Source organism: Prunus persica, chromosome G3 (assembly GCF_000346465.2).
Source record: "Prunus persica cultivar Lovell chromosome G3, Prunus_persica_NCBIv2, whole genome shotgun sequence".
In the NCBI taxonomy this organism is placed as follows: Eukaryota; Viridiplantae; Streptophyta; class Magnoliopsida; order Rosales; family Rosaceae; genus Prunus; species Prunus persica.
The window spans coordinates 15862076-15887208 of NC_034011.1; the positions used below are offsets into that span (position 1 = coordinate 15862076).

Sequence of the window (25133 nt, forward strand, 5' to 3'; positions counted from 1 at the left end):
GGAACTTGGGCTTTCCCTTTCTATTATAAACTCGTTTTACTTTGACATCTTTGGGCCTCCATGTCCTAGAGGGTTTGTCTTGTAATTTTTATTTTCGTATAAATAAATAAATAAAAAGATTATATGGAGAAGTGATTATTGACATATTCAAAATTATTGGCTTTCCTAAAAATTAAAACAAAATAAAAAAACGAGAATTCTATAATAAGGACCTCAATTTGAGGACCTTACATAAGAATTAGCAAGGATGACAGCACAACCACAAAATTTGAATATTTTAGTGGATAAAAATTGTCAGAAGAGCAAAATTGAGAAGGAAAAGAAGACAAAGCATAGAGATAAGAAGAGGAAGAAAACAAAAGCATAGAGGCAAAAGTATTCCCCTTTATTTCTTTCCAACACAACAGTAGAAGCATTTTTCTTATCAACATGGCAAGAATTTTGTACTTTTTGTTAACTTTAGTATCAGCATTCATTTGCTTCACCTCCATGTCCCATTATGCCGTCTTCACATTCATTTGCTCCACCCTTCGTATCTCATTATGCAGCTATGGAGAGCAACAACCGTATAAAAGTATGTTTCATAACTGGAGAGAAGATCTCATCATAATCAACTCCCTCCTTTTGTAAGTACCATTTGCCACTAGACAAGCTTTGAATCTAGTTAGCTCTTTCTCATGTATTCCTTCCTTCTTCTTAAACACCCACTTGTAGCCGATCACCTTCCAATATTTGGGTTTAGGAACCAACTCCTAAATAGAGTTCCGATGTAGGAACCAACTCTTAACAGCTTCTTGGAATGTGATTGGATCCCCTTCACTCATGTTTAGTGCATAATGAACTGCGTCAGTCTCCCAACCAAACCGTTGAGGAGGTTTGATGGTTCTCTTGGGCTTGGACATAGCTATAGATAGCAGCTCCACCTGATCTTGAGCCTATTCTTCTTTTTCATCTTGAGCTTTTTGTTGTTGCCCAAGTTCCTCCACCTTAGTGTTGGACTCCACTGCCTCATGAACGTCTTCAATTGGTTGCATTCTTGGAGTATCCTCGAATACTCTCCGTGGTGTGATACTAACGGTTGTCTTTATGCCAACAACATCCTCCTTCGCCTCTAGTTTCTTGATTTTGATCATAAGCATGGTATTCTCATCAAACACTACTTCTCTACTGAGTATTTTCTTCTGATTCACTGGATCCCATAACTTGAAACATTTCACACCGCTCTCAAAGCCAATGAAAATGCACTCAAGAGATGGTTTCAATTTGGTTTTCTCATCACTAGGTATGAGAGCATAAACACTGCATTCAAATACTTTAAGATTAGTATACTCAATAAACTTATTAGACCATACCTCTTCCGCACACTTGAAATCCAGTGACTTCGATGGCGACATGTTAACCAAATAGGAAGTGTGGTTAACCGCCTCTGCCCAAAACGCCTCGAAAAAGTTGGCATAAATCCTCATGCTCCTCTCACACTCCATAAGAGTTCTATTCATCCTCTTCGCGGCTCCGTTTTATTGGGGCGTCTTCTTCATGGTAAAATGCTTATTGTCACCTTCACCCTTGCAAAACTCTAGAGATTTGCTATCTTTGTATTCTCCTCCATTGTCACTCCTTAAGAATTTGATCTTCCTTCCTGTAAGATTCTCTACTTCCCCCTTCCAATCCAATGACTTAACTAGTATAGGCCCCACCCAATGACTTATGCTATTGGTATTGGTATGAAAAGATTATACATGATCCCCATCTTAAAATTGAAAAATCAGCACTTATATATCCGATGTCTTAAGCTTAGACGCAATAGTTTGGTGCATTTGGGATCAAGGGAAGTCTTGGGCATAAGCAGGCAAGGCGCCAGCCTAGGGCCCCCCCAATTTGTATAATACCCTATATATACAAAAACTTACAAATTGGGGGCCCTCCCAATTTAGGGGCTCTAGGCAGCCGCCTTGCCTGCTTATGCTAGGACCTCCCCTGATCCTAGATGCACTGAAATATTGCGCCCAAACCAATTATTAAATAATTTTTTTATATAAATATTACGTTACGCCCAAACCAATTATTGTAAATATAAAAAACTTACTTAATCATTTAATTCAAAATTAAAAATAAGAAAAATCAATAAAAGCCCACCCACTGTAAAAAAAAAAAAAAAAAAAAAAGACTTGCCCAATTACTCAATTCAAAATTAAAAAGAGTAAACTCAATAAAGGCCCAATTATTTTTTAAACTTATAGCTTAAATCAATCAACCTAGTTGAATCAATTAGGAAATTGAAAAATACATGTAGAAAACTTAATTATGTAAAGTTAATTGATACTTAAGTGATGTTTTGATTCATTTTATTAAGTTGTTGTGTAAATTACATATTGATTGTTTCTTTTATGTTACGATTGTGAATTTTAATTCATATATATATATATATAGTATTTTTTTTAACTTACCAAAAACAAAATCACCTCAATATACATATAGAGTAGAAGGCCTCATTTAGGATGTTTGCCCAGGGCCTCCAAAATGTAGGACTGCCACTGTTTGGGATTAGCAAAAAATTCAACCAAATAAAGCATGGAAACAAAGTTTCTAATCTTTCACAATTTACTTTTCATTGAAAAAGAAAAAAACAATTACCAAATCTGTCTTCATGTCTGAAAGCTATCTTCTGTTTTGCAGAACAAATATGCTTTGCGAAATATTTAACAGTTGAAAAAAGAAAAACAGTTGAATTAATAAATAAATAAAAAGTTTACATTCTCATTTCGGGTAATAAAAGATGTTCATTTTCCCAAGCCAAATTTCTTACAAATCAGCTGGAATTTCCTAATTAATAGAGATCTGCTGACGAAGCTAATTGCCTTTTTCTGTTTCAGATGGTTGGGATGTGGTCACAGAGTCTTCTGCAGCTATTGTAGGAGAAAACAAGAAAGGCTTCGGTGCGATTTGCAAGGAATGAAGGGGTCCTTCCAACACCTCCACAACTTTGGTCATTGATGGCCGATCAGAAGGATTGGTCTGAATGCACCACAGACTTACTAATACCATCTTTCTTGCTACTTCTTTTTCCTCCTCAGATATAGCGCCAAAAACAATATCATCCTTGTCTATCTCTAGATCTTTATAAACACAATGTGGAAACATTTCACTCGTATCAGACACTCATGAATCCAAGTTCTTTCTTGCTCCAACCATTTCAAGAACCAACATCCCGTAGCTGTAAACATCAGATTTGTGAGAGACGCCTCCAAAGTTCTGACTAAACACTTCTGGTGCTATGTATCCTGCAGTTCCTATTGAGCCCAACATCGACACAATACTCTCCTTCGTTTTGCATAATTTGGCCAGGCCAAAATCAGAGATTTTTGGACAAAAATCTTTAGCCAAAAGAATGTTCTGTGGCTTTATGTCAAAATGCAGAATTCTCGTGTTACATCCACGATGTAAGTATTCTAGTCCTCGTGCAATGCAAACTGCAATTTCAGATAGTGTTTTCCATTCTAAGCGACAATTTGCCATTCCAGAACCGTTATGTATAAAATTATCCAGAGATTCATTAGGCATGAACTCATTAATCAAAGCTCTTTTGTCCCTCTCATAACAGAATCCAGAAAGAGTGACTATGTTGACATGGGAAGTTCTACCAATGCTAGCAACTTCATTAATAAATTCTTCCCCGTTACCCTTCGACTCCCTTAAGACTTTTACCGCCACGAGAAGGCCGTCAGGTAGCCTGCCTTTGTACACGGTTCCATATCCGCCTTTACCTATTTTATCTTTGGACAAGTCTGTCATTTTCTTGACATTTGCATAACTATACGTCTTTGGAGTAAACGATCCGTAGTTCCTAATAAGTGCCTCAACGTCAAATTCAAACTCATCATCCCTTTTATCTTTCTTGAAGAAGGCCAATATTCTTTTCCTTGCTATCCATATGGTAAAAAAAATGATTATGATGATCGACAGAACAGCAACCGCAATGCCTATATATGGAAAAATTGTTCAAGTTTTATGCATTTCAGTGATTTGTGAAAGAAAACAAAGATCAAAACTTCTGGTATTTTCTATTTATCATATATACTCCTCACCTACGGCCAATTCTTTCCGTGAACCTGCACAGAAGAAAGGTTAAATCATAAGAGTTTTTCGGATGAAAATTTGCAATGCGTCCATGGTAAATCATGTGCTTCTTCCTTCAACTGACATAAAAAAAGCAGTGTTGCAACCAATTTAAAACATACGTGAGATATTGAAGATTGAATCGTGAACTCAAAACTGAAAAATGAAATAGTTATCAAACAAATTTATCACATGTTGTACCTCAATAAGATTGTGGTTTGTCTTAAGCCCGATGGCTGGCTGTTAAGGTTCGGTGGTTGGTGCTGGGATTTCATTCTTTTATTTCAATTTTTAGTTTAGTCTTTTTATAAATTTAATTCAAAGTTAACAGTGTGTTCTGTTGAAGGTTAAATGAAGGGACATATGTCAACGTCAACAAATTAGGTAGGGGCTCAAGCCCATAAGTTGATAACAAAAAAAATTTAATTAGGGACCAACTAGTTTTTAATTGATAATAGAAAATGATCCATTTGTATAACAAACCAAAAAAATTTAGTTGATGGTCAAGAATATCAATATAAATACTAGAAAAACTAAACTTAAGTACAAAGCAAGGCATAGCTTGGGTGTTTAAGTGTCATCTTGTGTGAAGTTGAGGTCGTGTGTTCAACTCCTCTAAGATCTACTTATGGAGTTTTGGTGTGAGAAGTGAAGAACATGGCTAGATATTTATAAATAAATAAAAATTTGAATTTTTTGGTAATTTTTATTTTATTTTTTTGGATATTTAAATTGGTCGCTAATGTCATGATGATAATAGCAAATCTAGGTAGTAGCCCAGACAAGTCTTACCTTTGGGCTTGTCCAGGCTCATGGAGCCCACTCTTTGCCCAAGCTAGCCTTCACCATTGCAGTTCGTTTTTGGGGGTTAGGGGATCTTCTGCCTGTGTTGGCCTGCATGGGTGGAACAAAAGAAAATTTAAAACTTATTCACCTATATTCCCTGGAGCATAAGTCTCCTTGAGCAAGACATTTGGTTGCTCAGTTCTTAATGCGAGGAGATTTCGTTTCAGCACATTTTTCGGGAGGCTAACTTTACTGCTGATGCTGTTGCTAGCTTAGGGCATAGTCTTACTTCGTCCTGGCTGTGGGATAGGGGTCTTCCGTTAAGCTGTTCTGTTCCTTTTTATTTTGACTTGATAGGGCCTGCGTGCCCGCGTGGTTTCAAGTTGTAGTTCTTTTTTCCCTTATTAAAAAAAAAAAAAACCCATTTTCAACCATCAAAGAAGTCAATAGTGGCCACGTAGGTATAGGTCTAAATCATAAAAGGGATCTCCAAAATCACGTAGGTTTTGAGTGCTCCACATAAATTATGTCCAAAACTTGACGAAACCTCGTTCAAGCTGCTGGATTTTTTGTAGGAAATCAGTTTGTATAATATCAATTAATATCAATACTGTTGTAATTAGGATTTACTTTCCTAGTAAGTTCCCTAGAATAGAGGACACGTTTCCTAGTATACTTAGAACTCTCTTGTATAAAACCAATTGTACCTATCAATGAAAATTATTCTCTTCCAATATCATATTCACATGGTATCAGAGCAGGACATCAAACCCTAGCTCTTCATATTTCTTTTCCTACGGCACCTTACCTTCTCGTGCCGCATAACTTCAGCTGCCGGAAACCATGAGTGATTCCTCTGGCACATTCAAGGTTGAACCTTCAAGTCCTTACTACATCAATAATTCAGATCATCCAGGTTTGGTAATTGTACCAAAGCCTTTGAATGGAGATAATTATGCAACGTGGCGCAGATTCATGACTATTTCATTGAACGCAAAGAATAAATTGGGTTTCGTTGATGGAACTCTCAAAAAGCCGTCATCGGAATCCACTCCTGATGAACACGCGGTATGGATGCGCTGCAACGACATGGTTTTCTCCTGGATCGTCAACACTCTTGATCCCGAAATCAGCGATAGTGTCATATATTGTACCACGGCCCGCGAGATTTGGGAGGATCTCCGTGAACGATTCTCTCAAAGCAACGCTCCTCGTATCTTCCAACTTCAACGGGAGACTTCATATTTGACACAAGATCAATTGTCAGTTGCTGCCTATTACACCAAGTTGAAAGGTCTTTGGGATGAACTTGCTTCCTACACTGATTCTTCTACATGTACCTGTGCAACCCATGGTGATCGCAACAAACTCATGCAATTCCTTATGGGATTGAATGAGTCTTATAGTGCTGTTCGTGGTCAAATTCTCTTGATGAATCCCTTGCCGTCTGTTAGGCAAGCATATGCCTCCATCAGCCAAGAAGAAAAGCAACGCACGCTTGGAACCTCACGAGCTGCTGCTGGAACTTCCGATACTGCTGCCATGGCTGTTCGAACTGGACGTCCTAATCAGAATCTATCCACCAATCGTGAGGATCGTCGCATTGACAAGACAGACCAAAATCGTTCCCAGACCTCCACCCGTGATGATCGCCGCGCTGGATCTTCAAGAAACCGACCCCATTGCACCCATTGTGATGACGATGGCCATCGTATTGATACCTGCTGGAAGCTTCATGGGTATCCAGAAGGTCATCCACGCCACAAACCTAAGAAAAAGCATGATGGTCCATCTTCCAATCATGTTTCGGAAGGCCCAACCAAGGATACGATGCAGTCTGTTATGTCCGGCCTTTCGGACCTTCAAATTCAGCAGATGTTGGCTATCATGCATGACAAATCAGTTTCTGACAAGAAATCCCAGGTCCATGCAGCTGCCACCAACACAGGTTTGTCAAAATTAAAATTTCAGCGCTGGATTATCGACAGTGGCGCGACTAACCACATTGTTTCTTCTCCAAAATTGTTGGTTCATCGTAATATTGATCATTCTGTGCAACCGGTTCGTATGCCTAGTGGGGAGAAGGCTTCAATTACTACAACAGGATCATTCCCTCTCAATTCTACTTATACTTTGCGTGATGTGCTATGTGTACCTACTTTCACAGTAGATTTGATGTCTGTGAGTAAGCTTACAAAAAATTTGAATTGTTCAGTGATTTTTTTCCCATATTATTGCGTTTTGCAGGACCTTGCTACGAGGAAGACGATTGGTTTGGGTAAGCAACATGACGGGCTTTATTACTTGGTGGCACTATTGGCGGAGACAACCCCCAACACAACCCACCAAAATCCCGCTCACCGTCCATCTTGCAATCACACTGTCACCACTACCGACCTTTGGCATCGTCGTCTTGGCCATGTTTCTTCCTCCAGATTACATTTTATGTCTAAGCATCTACTAGATTTCCCTTTTGTCTCTAATAACGCTTGTCATGTTTGTCCCTTGGCAAAGCAGAGTCGTCTCCCTTTCGGAACAAGTTCAATCTCATCTGTTAAACCATTTGATTTAATTCATTGTGATATTTGGGGCCCTTATAAGCATTCGTCAATTTCTGGTGCCCATTATTTTCTTACAATATAGTTGATGATTTTTCTCGCTTTACTTGGGTATTTTTAATGCGCCATAAACATGAGACTCAACATCTTTTAAAAACCTTTTTTTCTTTTGTTGGCACTCAATTTGATTCCCAAATTAAACAGCTTCGTGCCGACAATGGGGGGGAATTTCTTTCTCTTCAGACTTTCTTTCATGAACAAGGCGTCATTTTTCAACACTCTTGCGTTTATACGCCTCAACAAAATGGGGTCGTAGAACGTAAGCATCGCCACATCCTTGAAACGGCTCGTGCTTTAAAACTTCAGGCTAATCTTCCTTCAAAATTTTGGGGGGAATGTGTTTTAACTGCAGTTCATCTCATCAACCGTTTTCCTACTCCTCTTCTTTCTTTTCACACTCCTTTTGAACGTCTTTATTCCAAAACACCATCTTTCTCTCATCTCCGTGTTTTTGGTTGCCTTGCATATGCCACTAATGTTCATGTCACACATAAATTCGCTCCTCGTGCAATTCCATCTGTTTTCCTTGGTTATCCCCTCGGCCAAAAAAGCTTTCAAACTTTATGATCTTGAGTCTCACAAAATTTTCACAAGTCGTGATGTTAAGTTCCATGAAAATATTTTTCCCTACCACATTTTTCCTTCCCCATCACTTTCGGTTCCCTCTGCCTTTCCGGCACCTCCTTTCCCTTCTGACGTCGACCCCATTTTTTCTTCTTCTCCAGCAGCTCCTTTACCTGAGTCGACCCCCACCAGTCCACATCCCCTGCCTTCGTCCCCACCTGACACCACCACCGCGCCTGCTGAGCCCAGTCCACCTTTGCTCTCATCCCCACCAGCTGGGCACGTCCCCGGTTCACCCGTCACCAGTCCACATGCACCCGCACCTGACCCACCCCATCTCCGCCGATCTGAACGCATCCCTGCGCCTTCCGTTCGCTTACGTGACTACATCTGCAATCAAGTCATGTTGCCCATCCCTGATCACTCGTCTTCTTTACTGCCGGGTCCTACTAAAGGTACACGTTTTCCGCTCTGCAATTTTCTCTCATATCATCGTTATTCCCCCGCTCACTTTGCTTTCATTGCAAAAGTCAGTACTATTGTTGAACCCAGTTCTTATGAGGACGCTGCTCCCCACTCTCATTGGCAAGAGGCCATGCAGTCTGAATTGTAGGTTTTGTCTGATAATCACACTTGGAGTCTTACTCCGTTACCTGCTGGAAAGAAGCCCATTGGTTGTCGGTGGGTGTATAAAGTCAAGCTTAAGTCTGATGGCTCGGTTGAGCGCTACAAAGCCCGGTTGGTTGCTAAAGGTTTTACTCAGCTAGAAGGTGTTGATTATCATGATACCTTTTCTCCTACTGCCAAAATGCCCACTATCCGCTGCCTTCTCGCTCTTGCTGCCGCCCGTAATTGGTCCCTTCATCAGCTTGATGTCAACAATGCTTTTCTTCATGGTGATCTCCATGAGGAAATCTACATGCTCCCTCCACCTGGTCTTCGGCGACAGGGGGAGAACTTGGTATGTCGCCTTCATAAATCTCTTTATGGTTTAAAGCAAGCTTCTCGTCAATGGTTTGCTAAGTTTTCTCAGGCCATTTGTTCTACTGGTTACATTCAATCTAAAGCTGACTATTCATTATTTACACGCCATAAGGGGCACTCTTTCACAGGATTATTGATTTATGTTGATGACATTGTTATCACGGGCAATGACCCTATAGCTATCTCGGCACTCAAGGCTTTTTTGCACCGTCATTTTCGTATTAAAGATCTTGGAGATTTGAAATACTTTTTGGGGATTGAGGTATCAAGATCAAAACAGGGCATTTTCTTATCTCAACGCAAGTATGCATTGGAAATTTTGAAGGATGCAAAACTCCTAGGTGCCGCACCTGTTGATTTTCCTATGGAAAAAGGTCTTAAGCTCTCAGATAAGGGTGAATTACTTAAAGATCCAGCTCAGTATAGAAGACTCGTTGGTCGCTTGATTTATTTGACCATCACAAGGCCAGATATTACTTACTCTGTTCATGTCTTAAGTAGGTTTATGCATGCCCCACGTAAACCTCACATGGAGGCTGCACTTCGTATTCTTCGTTATTTAAAAAAATCGCCAGGTCAAGGCATATTATTGTCTTCTCAGAATGACTTGACTTTGCGTGCCTTTTGTGATTCTGATTGGGCAGGTTGTCCTAATACTAGAAGGTCCACTACAGGCTATTGTGTGTTTCCGGGATCTTCTTTAATTTCATGGAAATCGAAGCGGCAGAAAACTGTATCTTTATCATCAGCAGAAGCTGAATATAGATCTATGGCAGCAGCATGTTGTGAGTTATCTTGGCTTCGATCCCTCCTCAAGGATTTGCGCATTCTTCATCGCCAATCTGCTTTGTTGTATTGTGACAACAAGGCAGCTTTACATATTGCTGCCAATTCAGTATTTCATGAGAGAACAAGACATATTGAGATGGATTGCCATTTTATTCGAGATAAGATTCAGGAAGGTTTGATTGCCACACAACATGTGAGTTCGTCCTCTCAGTTAGCCGATATTCTTACTAAGGCATTGGGACGAGAAGAATTCAACAATCTTGTTCGCAAGTTGAGAGTTCTTGATATCCACTCTTCAACTTGAGGGGGAGTGTAGGAAATCAGTTTGTATAATATCAATTAATATCAATACTGTTGTAATTAGGATTTACTTTCCTAGTAAGTTCCCTAGAATAGAGGACACGTTTCCTAGTATACTTAGAACTCTCTTGTATAAAACCAATTGTACCTATCAATGAAAATTATTCTCTTCCAATATCATATTCACATTTTTCACTAACTTTTCATCATTCTTAAGTTATATTTTTCTATGCTTAATTTCATCAAAGATAGATGAATAGCTACTCTCTAATAGCCAGTCAATATAAGACTTATCGTAATGTCCATTCCGACATAGTTTCACTAGTAGTATCAATTACAATTTCAATCTGATCGTTCTTGTACTAGTCTATTTGTTAGTTTTCAAATTGCACAAGTGAAATATTGAAGTCCTTATCAATCAAGGCATATAAAAGAACCAATTCAAACGAGTTCTTCATTATGAGTACAATGAATTCATTAGAAGTTAGGATTTCTTAAGACACAAGATATCAATAGTGACCCGCTCATACTCCGAGATCATTGAAGCTCAGTTTGGGCCCATTTGTCTAGGATAACAAAACTGAGTGTCGAAGCCCACAATAACACTCTTGGAGTAGACACCAATATTTGACAATTTTTTTTTTTTTCGTTTAATATTTCAGTGTAAGACTTTTCTGTTGTTTGATAAAAGTGCCAGTCAATGAAAGTTTTGGTGACCACTAAAACGCGTCTTTACAAAAAATGCATGTGTTTTTTTCAGAGACCTTTTACTCTTCGTCAAGCCCAATATCACAAAGCCCAGAAGTACAATTTAGCACAGAACATTAATGTTGGTGTTTCCCAAAAGTCCTGCCTACCAACTGTACCTTAAGCTCTCTGCACTTAGATTAAAACTATCTTATTTACATGTTGGTTGGATGATTAAGGTGAACAAAGGTCGACTCACGTAGGCATCTTAAGAGCATTTCCAGCAGGGCTGGAAAACTCGGGCTGGGGGGGGGGGGGGGGGTTGGGGCAAAAAATGAAGTCCAGCAGCAAAAGTCCAGTCCGGGCGAGAGTGGGGGCCACCAAAACGGGCAGGTCCGAAGGCGAATTCGGCCCGAGCTCGGGCCCGAAGTCTGGGACAAAATAGCTGACGCCAGCATGGCGTCAGCCCTGAAATTTTGAATTTTTTTTTACCGTTGGCGCGTGCATTGCACGCGCCAACGTTAACACGCGCTAACATTAAAAAAAATTTCAAATCAGCGCTACAGTGCCGCCAATGGCTCTTTGACACGTGGCGGCCTCTGGTCGCTCCGATTGGAATTTTTTCTTCAATCCAACGGCAGCCAATTTTTCTGCCAAAAAAAATTGAAAAAAAATCAAATTTTTTTTAAAAAAATACACAAAAATTACATAATTATTTGTGTATAAATACCAACCAATACTCTTCACTTTTAACACCAACTCCTCATATATTTTCTTCTCCTTCTACTATTGTTCACTTTCTCCTCAAATTTTATTCACTTTCTATTCAATATTTTTTCACTTTGAAGTTGTAATTTTTTTCTAGCATATTATGAGTTCTTCTAATGAAAATGGAGGGGCATGGAGCATGATGGAAGTGTTAGCTTGTGTGAGGCTTGGGTCCAAGTTAGTCATTGTCCCGTAACGGGCAATGAGATTAAATTTTCTCATATGTGGAAAAAAATTCATCAAGCATTTTGTGAAAGGGCAATTGGTTCTACACGTACAGAAATGGCATTATCCAGTAGGTGGAAAGTTCTTAATAAAGAGTTGGGGAAATGGAGAAATGCCTTAGCAAAAGCGATTGACAACCATCGAAGCGGAGAAAATCTTAGCAGTGAGGTAAATTATTTGTCATTTTTCTTCTATTAATTTCTATGTCATATTAATTTTTATTTAAATGTTTCTTGCAATTTATATATTTTGTTAATATGTCTCTAGTTTTTTTTAATACATGTTGTATTTTTTTATTATTTCTTTAATTTCCATTAGTTTTTTTTTACATGTTGCATTGCCAATATTTTAAAAATTCTCTTGCATTTCCATTTCATTTTTTTATAGATTATACAAGCACAAATGTGGTTACGTGTCTCTGAAATTTATCTGAAATTTGAAACCGAAAATCTTATCCGATATGAATAGTATTGACACGTAGGAACCCAATAATCTTATCCGAAAATATTATCTAAATTAATTGTTTAAGTAAACAAAGTTGTGAAAAAAACAAAAAAATGAATAGTATTTGCCATGGCAAGCCCCAACTGCTGGAAACACATTTTGCTGGAGGGGACTAGGGCAGGCACTATTCACGTGACTAGTGCCTGCCCTAGGGCAAATCTTGCCATGGCAAGAGGCAACTGGTGGAAATGCTCTAAGTAGTTTAAACCCTGTAGCGCCACTGCTTCACAATACCGATTTCGATGGGATTGTATATATGTCTGGGAGGTGTATTTCTTAGACTGCTTAGAGCATAAAAAACTGCAAAGTTTTCCAACAAAAAGTGTTGACTGGCACATTCCAGACTTCCAATTTGTTCAATGTACCAAAGAAAATTAAAATGGCAACCATAAGGTGTGATGCGGTTGGTAAACTGCCATATTCAGTTGAAGAACTAACTGGTGCTTTAATGGTGGGGGTTCAAATCTAATTGGGAGCACTTTGTGGCCAGGGACAAGTTGAACCCCTAGCGGGGATTAATCCCACCCTTTGGGTGTGGGGACATCTTGTGATATTTTACCCAAAAAAAAGGAAATTAAAATGACCAAAACATGAACACTCTTAGAGCATTCTTAGACAAATTTTAGGGAAGAATTGGAAAACTACAAATCCAACCGTGCTCTCTATCCACCTCTTAAAATAGGGAAACCTCTAGGAGCTCTTAAATCCGAGAAGAGAGAAAGGATTTCTAGTGGCTCCCTATAATTTAATGATGTTTTGTTTTATGCATATTTTAAACTTTTAATTAATACTAACTATATTTATATTATTTTTTTAATAGAGATGGACCAATTATATTGAATCAAAAAATAATTATAGTATTTATGACTCCCTAAACTAGAGAGTATGATTGTAGTTCAAATTTTATATGGAGAGCTCCTAAAATAGCTTTTATGTGTTGTTAGCTATATTTTAACGAAAAATAGAAAGCATGATTGTAGATGCTCTTAAGGTTCAATTGGCTTACAAAATTTTCTATCCAAAATGTTCAATTCCTGATCCATAGCAACATGATCTCTTTTCTTGTATATGTGAAGTTCAGCAGTTTTTATTTTCTGTTTCCGCAGATAGTTGGCTATAACTACCGTGGACTCTTCCTACTTTCACATGGACTATATAGCACAGAACTCCCAATTCCCGACCCCGGTTTTGGCAGACATGCCTAATCACAAACCAAGGTAGCTAGCTAGGATGTAATAATAATTTTATATACAAAAAAAACAAAGTGTGTATACCACCAATCCTGGAATTCAATTACTTCAAAATCTTCAAACATCTTACTCATAATCCGTAATTTATAAGAAAATGATAAAGGGCAGGCATACCTTGTCGTCCGAGTGAAGTTGTATTACATATGGTTGCATAGGCCTGATCATGGCAAAAGCAACTGAATCCACCATTAGTAGTGTTAAGCCCACACTTGCCTCCTGATTCCACACAACGGTTACATTGATCATCATCAATCTCCAAGTCCAATTCAGATCCCCCATCTACTGCTTCACCAATAGTCATTCGATTGGCCTCTAGAGCCACAACAGCGTTCTATAAACCGGGACAATGACCCCATTAGCAACTGGATCACTTGGGGGACGTTGTGTGGCATACGAAACAGTGATGTTACCGTTGTTCGTACTACAAACTTGGGAACTAGAAATATGTGAAATTAGAGATTTTGTTAAGAAGAATAATTCTCAGTTGTTATTGATAGAGCCAAAAGGCTAAGTATTTATAGAGATATTACAAGCTTAACTGGAAAACTAGGTTACTTGGAGACTACACCAAATCAATTACAATCAACTAATAAAAGGAAACTAAATAACAATTTAATAACATTCCTAATTTCCAACACTCCCCCTCAAGTTGGAGGGTGGATATCAAGAACGTCCAACTTGCACAAGAGATTGTGAAAGGTGTTACTCCCAAAGGTTGCTGATAAAGAGGCAGTTGTGTCACTGCTGTAGAGGGGGCAACTGTGTCGCAGCTGTGTCACTGTTGTAATGAAGGCAAATTTGGAGGCAAATGGAGCAGCGATGTGCTGCTGTAAAGGGGGTTGTTGCTCCTCTCAAATCTGACGATGTATGAGAGTCGTGAGTTGAAGGAAGCAGCACCCAAATAAAGTTGTGCTGATGTTCAGCGCATGTTCCATGTATGGAGGCTGTTGTTGATGTTGCTGATGTGCAACGATGGTGATTTTGTTGCTAATGTGCAACAAATGTTTTTGATGATGCCTTTTCTTGAGGCTGAATAATGATGCTGCTGGGGTAGCTGAATGATGGTGTTGCTGGTGCAACTGATTGATGATGTTGCTGGTGCAATTGTGCGGAAGCTATTGATGATGGTGTGCAGCTGCCTGTGTGCAGCTGATGTGTAACAATGTGTCTATCGCCCATATCTGCCCCTCAAATCCGAAGCTTGTAGAGGGTTGAGATTTGGAAAAAGAGAAGAGAGAATGAAAAATAATGATGAAAGAGAGATTAAAAAAGGAAAAGGAGCAAAGCCAAGAAGATGGCGTGAAAGTGAAAAAAATACTTTTATTTTTATTTTTGGTTTGAAAAATGACCCACCGAAAAAAGGATATGACCCATTGAAAAAGTTAGCCAAAAAAAGAAGAAGAAGAATTGAGTGATGTGGAGACAGAAAGAAAATATCAAACTTGGCCAAGAAAAAAGTTAGGTAGAGAAAGAAAACAAAAAATTGGGTCTGATGTGAAACCTCAAAGAGAAACTAATATATCAACAAAGGAGAGAAAGTGAACGCTCATGTTGGGTTGTCGTGGTGCAAAGAAGTGATGGCAACACAGAGAGAAAAAGGACCAGCAGTTGTGCAAAGGTGCTCTCAGGAAGATTACGATAGATGGCTTGGAAACGAGCGATCGATGGTTTCTAGGCAGGGGCAAAGAGTCAATGAACACAATGGCTGGTCAACAGCAGTGATGCTAGTGTAGAGCCTCCTGTGTTTGTTGGAGATGTCGTGGGTTGTCCAAAGACATGATGGCTCGGTGAGCGTTGACGAGGCTCACGGAGGAACTAAACGGCTTAGTGAGCAGTGACGAGGCTCACGAAGGAATCGCAATGAAGACGGCATGTCTGCCCCAAGCGTAGACGACTTAAAAAAATGATGGGTAGGCTCGATGAAGGCCGAAGATGCCGTGGTTGTGGCAAGTGTAGTAGACATGAAAACATGGGCTCAATATCTGATTGCAACAGAGAGCATGACTAGAGATGGCTCAATATGATTTGTATAGAGAGCAATACTTGTATGAAAAACATAAGAAAATTGCAGCACCAAAGAAGGGTGCGACTGTTGGTTTAGTTAGATGTAGGAACTGTGGGATGGTATGGCTTTGGTAGCGGGAATAAAATATTGATCATTGAGGAGAGGGTGAACAAGACGACTGTACAAGATGAATACCCATCATAAGTGAGGGATGAAAAGCGCCAACGACTCTCAATTTGGCAAAAGATTTTAAAGATTAGCAACTAGGGTTGTGAAACATCGGATTGTGAAGAAAATAAGGTTTGTAAAAAAGTTTCAAGAGACGCCCTAGAATCAGTGCTCTGATACCATGTGAAATTAGAGATTTTGTTAAGAAGAATAATTCTCAGTTGTTATTGATAGAGCCAAAAGGCTAAGTATTTATAGAGATATTACAAGCTTAACTAGGAAAACTAGGTTACTTGGAGACTACTCCAAATCAATTACAATCAACTAATAAAATAAAACTAAATAACAATTTAATAACATTCCTAATTTCCAACAAAGTAAGCCCTGGGACACTTGTATGGCACCCGTAGTAGAAGGTCAGGTTTGTAACCTCAGAAGTATAACTAAACAGAGAGAAGTTGATGTTGGTGTTGACATAAGTACGAGGACAGATAGTTTCCCAATAGTCCTGCCTAGCAACTGTAACAGACGAAGCAATAGAGTTCATTTTAAGAATTCTGTAGTTGATATTTGACATGTTGATCATGGGGGTATTGTCTACGCATTTGACCTCGAACCCGGGCGGACCACAGTAATTAGCCCAGTTTACTCCCACCGCAGTTGGCGTATTGTTCATTGTCCTGGCCTAGGCTTAACTCAACTTTGACCGAAAGAAAGGAAGTGATCAAAAGCAAGGGAAACAACGATTGAAGCAGTAGAGGATGCATATTTGTTGGGAAGGCTCAGGGTGAGAGACAAACCAATACAAATTTAAAAGTAGAAAAAAGGGACATGGAAGCAGTAGGGGATGCATATTTGTTGGGAAGGCTCAGGGTGAGAGACAAACTAATACAGATTTAAAAATAGAAAAAGCGACATGGAAGCAGTAGGGGATGTGTTGCCCAGAGAATCAACCTTAGAGGGGGGGTGAATAAGGTTAATTGAAAATTTAAATTTAAACACAGATAAGTGATTTGACAAGCACAATAATAAAGAGACAGGGAAAGAGAGATTCAAACTCAGAGATTTATACTAATTCAGTCCACCTGACTTATATCCAGTCCTCAAACACACTACTTGAGAGTTCGATCCAGTATCTTGGAAAAACTCCTTGCAGGTGGAGTTGAAACCTTTACACTGTTAGAGCACACCACTCCTTCACAGCTAGAGCACACCACTCTAATACAAGATGGAAGACAACCTTCTCACCTCACAGGGTCAAACCAACCTTTTTTACAAGTTTGAATGAAACAACTCTCGGAACAAAAAATATCTCCTATTTGAGAGGGATATACAATTGAACCTCACACGAATTCTCCTTTCTGAGTAGATGATTACAAACGTAATTTTGGACACTATAACTCTTGTATGAATTTGAACAAGGAATGGCTCAAGAGAAAATGATATTCAGAGTATGATGAATGCTTGTAAGCTTGAATGAATATGTTGAATTGTAGTTTTCACAAAAAATCTGAATACATATTTATAAGTATAGAAATATAGTTGTTGGAAAGATAGAGCCGTTAGGAATATAGCTGTTGGAAAACATAGCCGTTAAAAATATAGCTGTTGGAAAATATAGCTATTAGAAAACAAATTCGTTGGAATAGTGTTTAGCTAACCTTATTTCCGTTGGAACAGTGTAAATAAGGAAGTACCCCCCATTTGGATTCAAATAGAAATACTAGAAAATCAAATTCCCACCAATCAAAATATGAAAAATCGGTTTTAGTTTAACATGCGATTTGGAATAAAAATGAAGGCCTATTAAGTCAATATATACTTCATATAAAAATCTCATAAAATCAAGTTTTCTTATTTGATATGTAGGGAATAAAAGCCGCCAAAAATTATCTTCAACAAATGATTATTTTGAAAAAGCATTTTTCATACTTAGCCAAATTTTTGATAAAACAGTTTTTTGCATGTATGATATGAATGTATGAAGGAACCTAAGGTCAATCTAGGTAAAGAGCCTTAGATGTTCAATTCACAAAGAGTTTTACAAGAATAACCTAACTCTTCTGTATTGAAGAAATATCTGCTTGAGTATCGGCTTCTTGCTTCAATGTTCCAAAAGTCTTCAAGTGTGTACAATATTTTTGATCCATTTGAGAATACATGCTCCTTACAACTTATCAAACTTGAAATACATTAGATAAATAAGAAACAATTTGTTATCATCAAAATATGCACAATGATATTAAAGATCATACGGCTAACAGGATGCATATTTGGTTTTCAGTTGTAGGCCTTTAAAATATTCAACGAATGGGACAAAAGACTTTCACATTTCGATGGATGCATGGTTCTGCCAAGATTTCAATAGTGGATCTTTTGAATAAATTTTTTTTTTTCCCACCAACTAGCTTGTGGTGTTACTCTTGCTTTCAAAATTAGAAGAGATAGTCCCCTGCCCTCTTTGTTTATACTATCATTTGTATTCAAAAAAACTAACGGGATCTAGCCCAATAAAAAAGGGCTTAACTTGCAGACAAAAAATCTCAAATTCCAACCTCCATGACATTATTTGTATGTTTGTGTGAGAAATCCTCTCCTCTCTTAGTTTAGACTAAGAGTCAAAGTTTGTATTTTTATTTTTTTGTTTATAAAACTTTTCAGTACTTTGATAAAAGTGGCACGTGCAGTCAATGAAAATTTTGGTGACCACTAAAACGCGTCTATGCAAAAAATTTATGCAGTTTTCTTTTTCTTTTTGCCAGGAAACATGGAGTTATCAAGAAATGGTCAGGCTCGTAACCTCTGCTTCACAGTAATTTCAGAAAGAGAAACAAAGGAAGACCTCAGTGGCTCGGATATAATAGGAAAATGTTGAACTACCAATCCAGGAGTTAAATGACTTCAAATTTCGAAGGCATCTTCCCAAAAGTTCTGTAGCAGTTGCTGAGACACAGAGAGGATCCCAATCCGTGAGAAGGAAGAGTGGTTGCAAACAAAGTTTCTAATATTTCATAATCTACTCTCTATTAAACAAAAACAGTAGAATTAATGAAAACAGCTTTCATTCTGAGTTTTCGGATAATTAAAACAGTTTCATTTTCACCAAGCCAACTACTAACTTACAATTCAACTGGCATCTCCTGATTACAAGAGATCTTCTAATGAAACTAATTGCCTTAGTCCATTTCGGATGGTTGGGATGTGGTCACATAGTCTTCTGCAGCTATTGTAGGAGAAAACAAGAAAGGCTTGGGTGCAATTTGCAAGGAATGAAGGGGTCCTTCCAACATCTCTATGACTTTGCTCATTGATGGCCGATCAGAAGGAATGGTCTGAATGCACCAGAGACTTATTAATATCATCTTTCTTGCTATTTCTTTTTCCTCCTCAGATATATCCGGATTCCCAAGTATATTTTCATCCTTGTCTAGCTCTAGATCTTTATAAACATAATGTGGAAACATTTCACTCGTATGAGACACTCCTGAATCCAAATTCTTTTTTGCTCCAACCATTTCAAGAACCAACATCCCGTAGCTGTAAACATCAGATTTGTGAGATACTCCTCCAAAGTTCCGACTAAACACTTCTGGTGCTTTGAAAAAAAAATTAAAATTAAAAAAAAAAAAACGCTTCTGGTGCAATGTATCCTGCAGTTCCTCTTGTGCCCATCATTCATACAATACTCTCCTTCGTTTTGCATAGTTTGGCAAGGCCAAAATCAGCAATCTTGGGGCAAAAATCTTTATCCAACAGAATGTTCTGGGGCTTTATGTCAAAATGCAGAATTCTCGTGTTACAACCACGGTGTAAGTATTCTAGTCCCCGAGCAGTGCCAACTGCAATTTCAGATAGTGTTTTCTGCTAAAATATGAAAACTATGAGAGAATATTTGTTTGTGGGAATTTTCTGTGTATTCTTCTCCTTGTAAGAGGTCATATTTATAATACAACAAAACCTGAATGGGCAAGTAAATAATAAATTCCTAAATCTATATGCAGTAGGAAATTAGGAATTAAAGTAAATCAATTACAATTATAATAGGAATTCTTGGTGTGTAAGGAAAGTAAGTCAATATCCACAAGTCACGCCAACACTCCCCCTCACGTTGGTGCATAGATGTCGCCAATGCCCAACTGATCTAGTGAATTGTGGAATGCTTTACTGGAAATCGCCTTTGTCAAAATATCCGCCAATTGATCCTCGGATTTCACAAAAAGAAACTGAAACACTTTAGCCTCAAGCTTTTGTTTGATGAAGTGTCGATCCACCTCAACATGTTTAGTACGATCATGCTGAACCGGATTCTGTGCAATGGCTATAGCAACCTTGTTGTCACAAAAGAGATTCATTGTGGATGTAGGTTTATACCCAAGTTCAGTAAGCAACTTTCTTAACCAAAGAAGTTCACAAATCCTTTTAGTCGTGCCTCTGAACTCGGCTTCTGCACTGGATAAAACTACTACATTATGTTTCTTGCTTCTCCATGTCACCAAATTACCTCCCACGAATGTGAAGTAACCCGATGTGGATTTTCTATCTGTTACATTACCTGCCCAATCTGCATCTGAATAACCATCAATATTTAGATGACCATGCTTTGAGAACATAAGTCCTTTTCCAGGTGTAGACTTCAAATATCTAAGTATCCGAAGAACTGCATTCATATGGTCTTCACTTGGAGAGTGCATAAATTGACTGACAACGTCACTGCATAAGCAATGTCTGGTCGAGTATATGACAAATAGATCAATCTTCCCACTAACCTTTGGTATCTTTCTTTGTTAGTTGGAACTTGATCCGGATATTCTCCAAGATGATGATTTTGAACAATAGGAGTGTCCGCAGGTTTACAATCTAGCATTCCTGTGTCTGTCAACAAATCTAAGACATATTTCCTTTGAGAGAGAAATATGCCTTGCTGCGATCGAGCCACCTCAATTCCCAAGAAATACTTGAGTCCATCTAGATCCTTCATCTCAAACTTCATAGCCAGATAGTCTTGTAGCTGTGATATTTCCTGTTTATCATTCCTAGTAATAATCATATCATCAACATAGATTATTAATGCTGTTACCTTCCCTTTTCGATGTTTCAAGAACAGAGTATGATCTGAATTGCACTGTTTGAAACCATTATTCTTCATTGCCATGGTGAATCGTCCAAACCATGCACGTGGTGACTGTTTCAATCCATACAATGCTTTTCGTAACCTGCAAACTGTTCCAGTCTGAGTAGTATTATATCCAGGAGGAATGTCTATGTACACCTCCTCCGTGAGTTCGCCATGTAGAAAAGTATTCTTTACAACAAACTGGTGTAGTGGCCAATCCAATTAGCTGCAAGGGACAATAAGACTCTGACGGTGTTTAACTTTGCAACTGGAGCAAAGGTTTCTTCATAGTCTATACCATAGGTCTGTGTGTACCCTTTTGCCATAAGTCTCGCCTTGTATCGCTCGATAGATCCATCTGCATTGTGTTTTATAGTAAACACCCATCTACATCCGATAGTCTTTTTTCCTCGGGGTGTAGTCTCCAATGTCCAAGTCTGATTTTTCTCAAGGGCTTTCATCTCCTCTTTTATAGCTTAGACCCACTTAGGATCTTTCAATGCTTCAGAGACCTTGGTTGGAATATGGATAGCAGACAACTGATGCACAAAAGCCTTGAGTGGTTCAGACAGCTTCTTAGTGGATACATGATTTGCAATTGGATACTTGGATGTCTTGCCAATATCAGGTGAATAACAGTTTGGTGGCTTTTCACGATTTTGCCTGAAAGGTAATTGATATCCAATAGTTTTATCATCTAAATGCACAAGTCTAGTAGGAATAGTTACCTCAAGGATATTCTCAGGAGATTGGTCTGTTGGTACTGTTGAGTTAGATGGGGGTCTTCATCTTGTTGTTCTGTATTGTCTGTAGGTGTGAGACTCGGATCAAAAATATCTTCGCATGGATCAGGTGGGTCAGGCAATTGATCGCTATGAATGGGCGATTGGTCGCTTTTCGACAGAGAGTAATCTCGTGCTCCAGACTCGGAATGATCAATCATTTCTGTACAAAGGAGAATTTCTTTATTTTCCAAGTCGCTCCAATTCTGCTCTTCACTTCGTATCTCCCCCTGAAGTGTAGAATTGGATGATGGGTCATGGAAGAACAGCTCAGATTCCAAAAAGGTCACATCCAAAGTGACATAGGTTCGTTGGGTAGGAGGGTGATAACAGCGGTAGCCTTTCTGTTGAGTGGCATAACCCACAAAAACACAACGAAGCGCACATGGATCAAGTTTGCTACGTTGATTTTTGTGGAGATGAACGAAAGCCACCCAAAGATTCGGGGTGTGAGTACCAAAACAGAAGGCAGAGGTCTGTGTTGTGCAAGCACTTGTAAGGGAGTTTTAAAGGTCAGTACACCAGAAGGCATGCGGTTGATCAGATGAACTGCGGTGACAATAGCATCATCCCAGTGATGTCAAGGAACATGAGCCCCAATCAGAAGTGCTCGGGCGGTTTCAAGAAGATGTCGATTCTTTCGTTCAGCAACACCATTTTGTTGTGGTGTCTGAGGACAAGTCGTCTCATGGATAATTCCATGTTGTTTGAAGTAAGTCTGAAAGTCATGATTGACAAATTCTCCACCATTGTCTGAGCGAAGAATCTGAATTTGAGCATTAAACTGAGTTTTCATCTATTTGTGGAAGAACTGAAAACAGGAAAACACTTCGTTTTTATTCTTCAGCAAATAAAGCCATGTCATCCGTGTACAATCATCGATGAATGTGACAAACCATCGAACACCAGAAGGAGCAGTAATAGGAGAAGGTCCCCAGACATCAGAGTGAATTAATGTAAATGGAGTAGTACACTTGTTCGTACTCAACGGGTAGGGCACACAGTGACTCTTGGCCAAAATACAACTATCACATGTGAAGTCAGAGTCCTTGAAACCTGAGAATAAATCTGGTATAAGATGCTTCATATAACTAAAAGACGGATGTCCCAATCGAAGGTGCCACAACCAGATTTGATTTTGTTTGCTATCAAAGGGATGTGTCACGCTGTTAGCCATGCCAGGACTGAAGTCATCGACATAATATAGCCCCCCTCTCTTAGTACCACGACCAAGAATCTCCTTAGTGTGAATATCCTGAAGCAAACAAAAACTCGGGTAAATGAGTACACAACAATTCAATTGTTCAGTAAGCTGACTAACTGACAACAATTTAGTGGATAAAGATGGAACAAGTAAAGTATTAGACAGTGTGAGAGAGGATGAGAGTGCAACAGTGCCAGCCCTTGTCACAGGATAAGTAACACCATTGGCATTTGCAATACAGGTTCGTCGAGGTTGTGTAGTATTCAGAAAATCATCAGGATCAAACGTCATATGATCAGTTGCACCGGAATCAATTATCCAGCTCCTGGAATCAATCTTATCGGAAGCATGGAATCCATAACCAGTACCATTACCGGTCAAATTGCATTGTCCTCGATCTATAAGAGTAGCCCACCAATTGGGGTAGCCATGCGATTTAAAACAAGTCTCACAAGTGTGTCTCGGATCATCACAATATGCGCAATCCGGTCCATGTGTCGGGGTCGTTAGTCTAGAAGTCATAATCTATGCAGCGAAAGATGCATAGGATACAGGTTGAGTAGGAATTGGGATCGGAATCTGAGCCTGAGTAGGGGCCGGAGTCGGAGTCGAAATCGGGATCAGGGTCTGAATCAGAGACAAATTCGAGGTTGGGGTCATCATCGGAGTGGGGGTCGGGGTCGTCTTTAGAGTCGGGGTCGGGGTCGGGGTCATCGTCGTCATAGTCGGGGTTGGGGTCGTCAAAAGAGGATCTTGATTCTGGATCGGGTTCGGGGTCAAAGTCTGCATCTGTAGGAGCGGAGCCATCTGGGCACTTAACTCAACGATGGTTGGTGGAGAATGAGAGAAGGAGTCGGTGGTGCTACCTCCGTAAGGGTTGAAAAAATCATCAACCCCCATAGCAGCGGCGGGGGTTTGAAACTAGAGTCAGCAATGCCAAGATCGTCGCTCTGATACCATGCTAAAATATAAAAACTACGAGAGAATATTTGTTTGTGGGAATTTTCTGTGTATTCTTCTCTTTGTAGGAGGTCATATTTATAATACAACGAAACCTGAATGGGCAAGTAAATAATAAATTCCTAAATCTATTTGCAGTAGGAAATCAGGAATTAAAGTAAATCAATTACAATTATAATAGGAATTCTTGGTGTGTAAAGAAAGTAAGTCAATATCCACAAGTCACGCCAACATTTTCCACTCTAGACGACAATTTGCCATTTCAGATCCATGCTTATGTATGAAATTATCCAGAGATCCATTAGGCATGAACTCATAAATCAAAGCTGTTTTGTCCCTCTCGTAACAGAATCCATAAAGAATGACTATGTTGACATGGGAGGTTCTACCAATGCTATCAACTTCATTAATAAAGGCTTCTCCATTACCCTTGGACTCGCTTAGGACTTTGACCGCCACGAGAAGGCCATCTGGTAGCCTGCCTTTGTACACGGTTCCATATCCACCTTTACCTATTTTATCTTTGAAAGAGTCTGTCATTTTCTTGACGTTTGCATAGGTATACCGCTTTGGAGTAACCGATCCATAGTTCCTTATAAATGCCTCAACATCAAACTCATCCCTTTTATCTCTCTTGAGGAAGGCCAGCCTTCTTTTCCTTGATATGCATATAGTAAAAAAAATGATTACGATGATCAGCAGAACAGCAACTGCAATGCTTGCATGGAAAAATTGTTCAAGTTATGCATTTCAGTGATTTGTGAAAGAAAGCAAAGATTGAAACTTCTGGTATTTTGTCTTTATCATTGTTAGGGAGTTACCACCACAATCATGACATTCAATCATAGTTATGCCTATTCAAGGAGTATTTTCGTTACATTGTTATTGTATCTTAATTATAGCTTTATTGTATTGTAATTACAGCATTTAGGTTTGATATAATTACTACACTACCGTTGTAAACCATTTAGCTACCTGTATATAAAGCCTGTACTGGTGAATTGCAAATATATGAAAGCATCTCTTTTCTACATGGTATCAAGAGCCTAGGCAATTTATTCTTTTTTTTCTCTTATCCTCTTTCTCTACTCTCATGGCCAATACTATAGCCTCCTCTTCTTCTTCTCTCACTAGTCCTACTCTTCCCTTTAACATCTCTTCCTTTGCCTCCTATAAACTTTCAGAATCCAACTTTTTACTTTGGGAAAGTCAACTCAACCATTAAAGATTAAATCGTGAACACAAAATAAAAAATGAAATGGTTATCAAACCAATCCAAAGTGTGTCACACGTCCCTCCTCATTGTCTTA

At 38.9% G+C, this 25133-nt stretch overlaps 1 protein-coding gene and 1 pseudogene across 1 annotated transcript; both read right to left on the reverse strand.

Annotated features, from left to right (window-relative positions):
• On the reverse strand, positions 2851 to 4930 carry LOC109948085 (annotated as a pseudogene).
• LOC109948086 (LEAF RUST 10 DISEASE-RESISTANCE LOCUS RECEPTOR-LIKE PROTEIN KINASE-like 2.3) lies at positions 18941 to 24363 on the reverse strand. The gene is made up of 3 exons (XM_020559999.1): positions 24082 to 24363; positions 19451 to 19625; positions 18941 to 19359 (listed from the first exon to the last, which is right to left on the reverse strand). The coding sequence occupies exons 1-3, from the start codon at positions 24361 to 24363 to the stop codon at positions 18941 to 18943; spliced, it is 876 nt and encodes a 291-aa protein (XP_020415588.1).